This window comes from Primulina huaijiensis, chromosome 5 (assembly GCF_012295235.1).
Source record: "Primulina huaijiensis isolate GDHJ02 chromosome 5, ASM1229523v2, whole genome shotgun sequence".
Classification (NCBI taxonomy): Eukaryota; Viridiplantae; Streptophyta; class Magnoliopsida; order Lamiales; family Gesneriaceae; genus Primulina; species Primulina huaijiensis.
This window is the reverse complement of record NC_133310.1, coordinates 2,953,980-2,961,443: the sequence shown is the minus strand read 5'-3', so window position 1 is coordinate 2,961,443 and position 7,464 is coordinate 2,953,980. Positions and strand designations below refer to the sequence as shown.

At 36.5% G+C, this 7,464-nt stretch overlaps 1 protein-coding gene across 1 annotated transcript; it reads left to right on the top strand.

Annotated features, from left to right (window-relative positions):
• Window positions 1-389: 389 nt before the first annotated feature.
• On the top strand, window positions 390-6,885 carry LOC140976331 (phospholipase D delta-like). Its single transcript, XM_073440416.1, has 10 exons — window positions 390-1,535; window positions 2,204-2,320; window positions 2,733-2,927; window positions 3,783-4,091; window positions 4,172-4,240; window positions 4,342-4,489; window positions 4,633-4,781; window positions 5,167-5,322; window positions 5,978-6,178; window positions 6,389-6,885. Exons 1-10 carry the CDS (start codon window positions 594-596, stop codon window positions 6,683-6,685), a joined length of 2,583 nt encoding a protein of 860 aa, XP_073296517.1. The 5' UTR covers window positions 390-593; the 3' UTR covers window positions 6,686-6,885.
• The last annotated feature ends 579 nt before the right edge of the window (window positions 6,886-7,464 follow it).

The window sequence follows — 7,464 nt, the reverse complement described above, 5'->3', positions numbered from 1 at the left end:
ATCAAAATATTTCAAGTTTTTATATTTAATATTAGCAAAAACTTGGGTAAGACGGTCTCACGAGTCGTATTTTATGAGAGAGATATTTTATTTGGATCATCCATGAAAAAATATTACTTTTTATGCCAAAATTATTACTTTTATTGTGAATATCGATAAGATTGATCCGTTTAACAGATAAAGATTAGTGAGATCGTTTCACAAAATATTAACTCTTTAATATCATGCACGTTTTCGATTCGTTTTTTTAATTTGAAGGGGTCCGGGTCTGATGAAAGTTTCACAAAATACTTAACTCTTTAATATCATGCACGTTTTCGATTCGTTTTTTTAATTTGAAGGGGTCCGGGTCTGATGAAAATAACTCAAAAGTAAAATACATTTTTGCCTTCTTTTCTGACATTTATCTCATCGCAACTACTCGCAATCTGAGGCAGCTGTTCCTGCTCTTCCTACCTTCTCCCTTCGTTCTCCAATGGCGGATACTAAGCTCGAACAATCATCTGTCTCTTCCTACACTCCTACACTATCGATTTCTTCTTCTCGGTGCTTATAATTGGTTTCGAGATTTACCAATTTTTCTTGCGTAGACGATGGCGGAGGAGCAACTCATGCTTTTACATGGCGATTTGGAACTGCACATATACGAGGCGCGTAGCCTGCCCAACATGGACATCGTTTCTGAGCGCCTCCGCCGCTGCTTCACTGCTTGCGACGCTTGCCGTTCCGCCAATGCTGCGGAATCTGAGGGTAGCGGTGGTGGGAGTCGTCAACGGGATCGGAAGCTGCACCACCGCCGCAAGATGATCACTAGTGACCCTTATGTCACAGTTTCCGTTCCCCAGGCAACAATCGCCCGCACGCGCGTGATACCAAACTCCCAGCATCCCACATGGAACGAGCATTTTTTTATCCCCTTAGCTCATCCAGTGGCGTTTCTGGATATCCGCCTCAAGGATAATGATACGTTTGGGGCCGACACCGTGGGAAAAGTGTTGATCCCGGCGGAGAAGATCGCTTCCGGCGAGGTGATTGAGGACTGGTTTCCGGTAATTTCTTCTTCCGGTAAGCCACCGAAACCTGATACTGCGCTGCGGCTTAAGATGAAATTCGTTCGTTGTAATAAAAACCCCTTGTATAATCATGGCATTGCGGGTGACCCATCGCATAAAGGGGTTAGGAACACTTATTTCCCGCTTAGGAAAGGGAGCTCGGTTACTTTGTACCAAGACGCTCATAGTAAAGATGATGGAAAAATGCCTGAGATTCTGTTAGAGAGTAGGCTGGTTCGGGAGCATGCCCGATGTTGGGAGGACATATGCCATGCAATCTCCGAGGCGCATCACTTGATATACATTGTGGGGTGGTCCGTTTTCCATAAAATCAAGTTGATAAGGGAGCCAACCAAAACATTACCGCGAGGCGGGGACCTGACACTAGGTGAATTGTTGAAGTATAAGTCTCAAGAAGGTGTCCGGATTCTACTATTGGTTTGGGATGATAAGACTTCACACGATAAACCATTGATCAACACGGTAAGCCCAACTATGATGTCTTACGAGAAAGATAGGTAGGAGCGAGTAATGGGTTGATTTTTGGTGGTTTCAAAGGTTAATCTTTGTTCATATATTGCTTAGTTTGGAATTTGGGTTGTGTAAGGTGTGTGGTCAACTTAGCAAATTGAAGGAGTCCTGGAATAGATTGGAAGCCTGTGAGCTGTCTGATTTAAAGTTCATAGAAGCGCACTGAAAATTTAGTATCATAAATGGAAATGGAAGATTCCATGAAGTTGAGTGCAAGTATGTTTAGGATTTTCATGGAAAATATGGATATAATATATGGTAATTGGCCAACGTATCTCAACCATGTTGAATAATCCTGTAACTTCTACATGTTTTTATGTTCATTTTCTGAGTTATTACATGCCATCTGTCAAATGGTGCTTTATTCTTTTTTTGTTGTTCTTGGTGAAATTCTAGTATATATGATGGGCTCATATTAGTGTTACCTTAATGTGTGTTTTCTCATTCAAATAAGTCTTGATTCACTCCAAACTATGCTATCAGGGACTAGCCAGCACTAAATATTGAATTATTTCATAATCCATATTACATATTTCTCCTGTTTTCAAGTCCTTATAACATGGTAGTCAGAATTGAGTGAATTGCGGTTTTAGCTACTCGTTTTGGTGACATTTGTGCAGGAAGGCGTGATGAAAACTCACGATGAGGAGACCAAGAAGTTTTTTCGGAATTCATCTGTAACTTGCGTGCTGTCACCGCGCTATGGGAGCTCTAAACTTAGCTTTCTGAAACAACAGGTTGATGTGCATCTGTTCATTAAGTTGTAACTTCTTTTTAGGGCGTTCCATGTGACAGAGATAGATTGTTAGCTTTTTTCCGAAAATAGGAAGAAGGTTTTCATGGTGGAAAAGACAAATGTGGACCAGTTTTGAATTTTTGATGCAGCAAGGTTACTTTAGGATTATTATATTAAACGAAGAATTTCGTATTGTAAAACGTGGGAAGGTGATTTAACCTAAGCTAATTTGTGTCTCCTTCAAGAGGTGCTTCACCATGACTTGGCCTTTAATCCTTTCAAAAATGTTGGTCTTGTATATTTCGTCTCCAATTTATCTTCTCATTTCCAACATCCTCTTTTCTAGAGGTCCAGCCTCACTCTTTTCCATTTGATTTTCAAGTTATTGACTTCTGCATGCAATTGCATTACAGGTCGTCGGAACCGTTTTTACGCATCATCAGAAATGTGTTCTTGTTGATACACAGGCCCATGGCAATAATCGAAAAATTACTGCCTTCTTAGGTGGTATTGATCTATGTGATGGTCGATATGATACGCCGGAACATCGATTATTCCATGATCTTGATACAATTTTTCAGGATGATTTTCATCAGCCTACGGTTGCGGTATGAACTTAACCCTTGCACAGTTTTTCTTTTTATACTAGTTTACTCTTAACTGAATTTTTAATACTTCTTATTAGTGATCATGCATGTTCGTAAATAATGTGAATGAAGATTGTGTGTGCTTATTACTGGCTTTTGCTTTTCATTACCAAAACCCAAAAACATCAATTCCTTCAGCATGTATGTGGTGATTTGAGCTAACAAAAGAAAAACTGAGCATTTAATCTCTCAGCATTTATCTATTGACCTTTTTCGCTATACATCTGGGGTTGCCAGTCTATCTATTACAGTGTCCAAGATTTTGCAATTCGTATTGGTTGCAATTTTCAATGTTTCATCATATGATTTTGGTTGCATGCCATTAATTTTTATAATTATGATTTGTTCATTATTTTTCAAATACATTGCATTTGGTGGTTGGAGATTAGTGCGTGGTAAAGCTATTATTTGTCTCTTTTACTTGGTTTCAAGTGGTGTGATGATTTTATCACCACCCGGTGCCTATGATATTTTATTGACAGCTGTTCACTTAATGATCTATTATAGTTTATAGTTGATGATACCTAATGCCTATTGGAACATCAGGAAAATTCTTCAGGCTCTCTACACTGTTATACTATTTAAGGCATCATAAAACTCTGAGAGAAATAAAAGTTGTGACCAATTATCAACTAATCATGAGGCATGATTCTAATGGTTTACCTTACCCTGAGAAATTGCTGCTCTAGTATTCTATTTAGTATTTCTAGTTGTATCTCAGTCTTATCATCTGACTATTTATTTGTGGTGAACTTTTTACGGATTCTTCCCATTTTGCTTCAATTTCTGTTCTTATTCATTATTTGGATTTTTTAGGCAGGAATAAAGGCTCCAAGGCAGCCATGGCATGATTTGCATTGCAGAATTGATGGGCCTGCTGCATATGACGTCCTTATAAACTTTGCTCAGCGATGGAGAAAAACAACAAAGTGGAGAGAATTTAGTTTACTTAAGAAAAAGATGACCCATTGGCATGATGATGCTATGTTAAAGATTGAGAGAATATCATGGATACTCACGCCTGCCTTTTCTTATTCCAAAGATGGAACTCACAGATCTTGCCCAGATGATGATCCAAATCTTTATGTGTCCCAAGAAGAAGAACCAGAAAACTGGCACACACAGGTTCAGAACCATTACATGGAATATTTATTTTATTTAGTGTATTTCTTGAAAAATATTTTAGTCTTTCTTTACTTGTACAGATCTTTCGGTCCATAGATTCGGGGTCTGTCAGAGGCTTTCCCAAATTCTATGATGAAGCTCAGAAACAGGTTATAATTGATAACCATTGCCTTAGTGATTATTTGTTTTCATCTTGAGATGGCTGCTATTTTTATCGTTTCACTTTATCTTCCATGCCGGCACTTTGCAGAACCTTGTTTGCTCAAAAAATCTGGTGATAGACAAAAGTATTCAAACGGCATATATTCAGTCAATCAGATCTGCTCAGCATTTTATCTATATTGAAAACCAATACTTTCTTGGTTCATCGTATGCTTGGCCGTCATACAAAAATGCAGGTAAAGATAATAATTTCTTGATTGTCGCATCTGGTGTCTATTTCTGGTATCTGGATGATAAATATCATTTTTTCCTGACCACTTCCTTTATGATTAATGACCATCATGTCAGCACCTAAAGTCACCTTTCCTAAAAATGGCAGGGGCTGATCATCCGATCCCACTGGAGTTAGCACTGAAAATTGCTAGCAAAATTAGAGCGCAGGAGCGATTTGCAGTATACGTTGTTCTTCCAATGTGGCCAGAGGGTAATCCTAAAGATAATGTTATGCAAGAAATTCTTTATTGGCAGGTAATCCACCAGAAATTTCCTGAATTACTTCGCAAAGATACTGTATATTCTTCATCATTGGAGGGCCTGGTCATGGAGATTTGTAGAAGTCAATGAACTTACCCTCTCTAATCAAAAGACAAATTAACAATGACTTTACTTCCACTTTTTGCATTATTCAAAGTCTTTATACTCTAATCAATAGAATTGCTGTAAACGTAATTGGTATGGCCATTCAATTAGAAAACTTTTCTAGTTTTGATGCTGGGTTGTAATTTTATCATCTGCATTATACACTAGATCGTCATGCCTTGAGATAAATACTGATTGTTTCACTTGTGTCATCTGATGGGCACATTTATTGAGTGGGTTATAAGTTTTACTTACACACCTTTTTATTTGATAGGCGCAAACTATGGAGATGATGTATAAAGTTATTGCAGAGGAGATCAAGTCGATGAAATTAGATGCATATCCTGAAGACTATTTGAATTTCTACTGTCTTGGCAACAGGGAACCAGTTTCAGATACTACTGCTCAGGTGAATGGAGGCACTGATAAGGTTAGTTGTCAAAAATAAAACATTTTTGCTGTTCTCACATGTGTGCATTGAATTACAATATTGTGCCTAAATAGAAGCTATTGGTGTGAGAAATATTGATTGTAACTGAGATGCATTAGTAACTGAAGGAAAGATGTGTTCCATGGAGATGTATCTGATAACATGCACAAGGATTTGTAAAACCAGAATATTGTTACATGTATTTATTAGTGTGTCAACGATCTTAACAGCAACATCAATCATTTAATTTATGTAATAGAAGTATTGGTTTAGATGTTAGATTAGATCATTACATATCTACATTTATCATCTTGTTTTTTTGGTAATCTCTTTCTTGCTTGCCGTATGTGTATTTGCTTTTTTGTTTGTTTACTTTTCTTCTATTCTTTAATATAATTTCTCATTCTCTCCTTTCTGATGTAACCAAATAGCTATGACTTAAATTGTTTATGGAGTTTAATCATTCATCAACTTAATTAGCTTATGAATTCACAAAATATTACTTCTTAAATTGTTAGCTTTAATATTAGGAATCTTTGGCAGGTACATGTCGTAGGGATATGAAAGTACACCTACTTTTTCGTGTGAAATGTATTGAGCTGAGGCTTTTTATTGCTATCTAATAAAATATCTGGTATCCCTGACTTCTACTCAGGTTTCAGACTCACACAAGTTTCAGAGATTTATGATTTACGTGCATGCCAAGGGAATGATAGTCGATGACGAGTATGTCATAATAGGATCTGCCAATATCAATCAAAGATCGATGGCGGGCACAAAAGACACGGAGATAGCAATGGGTGCATATCAACCTCATCACACTTGGGTAAAGAAGAAGCGGCATCCCCATGGCCAGGTTTGAATTTTGATTACTTCAAGAATCCTTTTGTTCCTTTTCGGACATGGATGTCGTATAAAACGTTCCTGTATAAGTTTTGGATGTGATGCATGCTCGCAAATAAGTAAGTTTTACCTGACCATATTGACACAGTGTTTGAAGTGTGGTCTAGACTTTCGGCTCATTTTTTGTTGTTTATGAACTATTGTTATCCTAAAACATATGCAGATATATGGATATAGAATGTCCCTTTGGTCCGAACACCTTGGTAAGCTAGAAAAATGTTTTGAAGAACCACAGAGCTTAGAGTGTGTAAAGATAGTGAACGAGGTAGCTAAAGATAATTGGAATAGATACACGCGTGACGAGTTTACGCATTTGCAAGGCCATCTACTCAAGTATCCGATGGAGGTAGATAATGATGGCGGCCTCAATCCTTTACCAGAACATGAAAATTTCCCAGATGTGGGGGGCAGAGTTCTTGGAACTCATTCTGCTGCTATTCCTGATGTTTTAACAACATGATGTTAGTCTATATCTTTGTGCATTATTTGTATAATTTGAGCAGTGTTGTAATCTTGAAATTGTTTTTTTCCCCAGTTTTTCTTGGTTATATTGTGTGAATATAGGGTGGATTTTACAATTGTTCTTTATATATTTATTTTGATATGTTTGTTTATCTGGATGTAAAAGTAAGGGTCCCTTGGTACTGAAGTATTTTATGCTTTTCTTAAAATAACTTGCACTGTTTTGAATTTCGATGTTATTTTAAAGAAGATATTAATAATTACATACATCAGAAAGAAAATAACTTGCACTGTTTACATGTTATATTTATTATAACTCTATATTTTGTCACCACGGCTTGGAATGTTACTTTTAGACGAGTGAAAACACATAATTCATGAGGAGAAGATTTAAAGTGGTAACTATGTATAATTTTTACATAATTTGAGACAAATTTATAATTTCGAACTTCTTTTGCACTCGGTATTTATTAGATGTTCGCAAGTAAAATGCATTTGGAATGGATTGATTAAATTGGGAACAACATGGTTGCATTTGTACCTATTAATTTGAAGTTGGTATTTTGAATCTACAATAATAAATCAATTGATTTGTTTGAGTAGATCCACTTAAAAATTGAATTCAAATTCAAAGTTGTTATTTTTTGAGTTTTTACGATGAATTTCAAATTTATTCTAAAATAAAGTCACAAGTTTCTTTTTTGAATTGAATTTAGGCTTAGTATGTTAAACATTAACATTGATATATTTTTCGAGCATCAACAAAACAACAAGGAT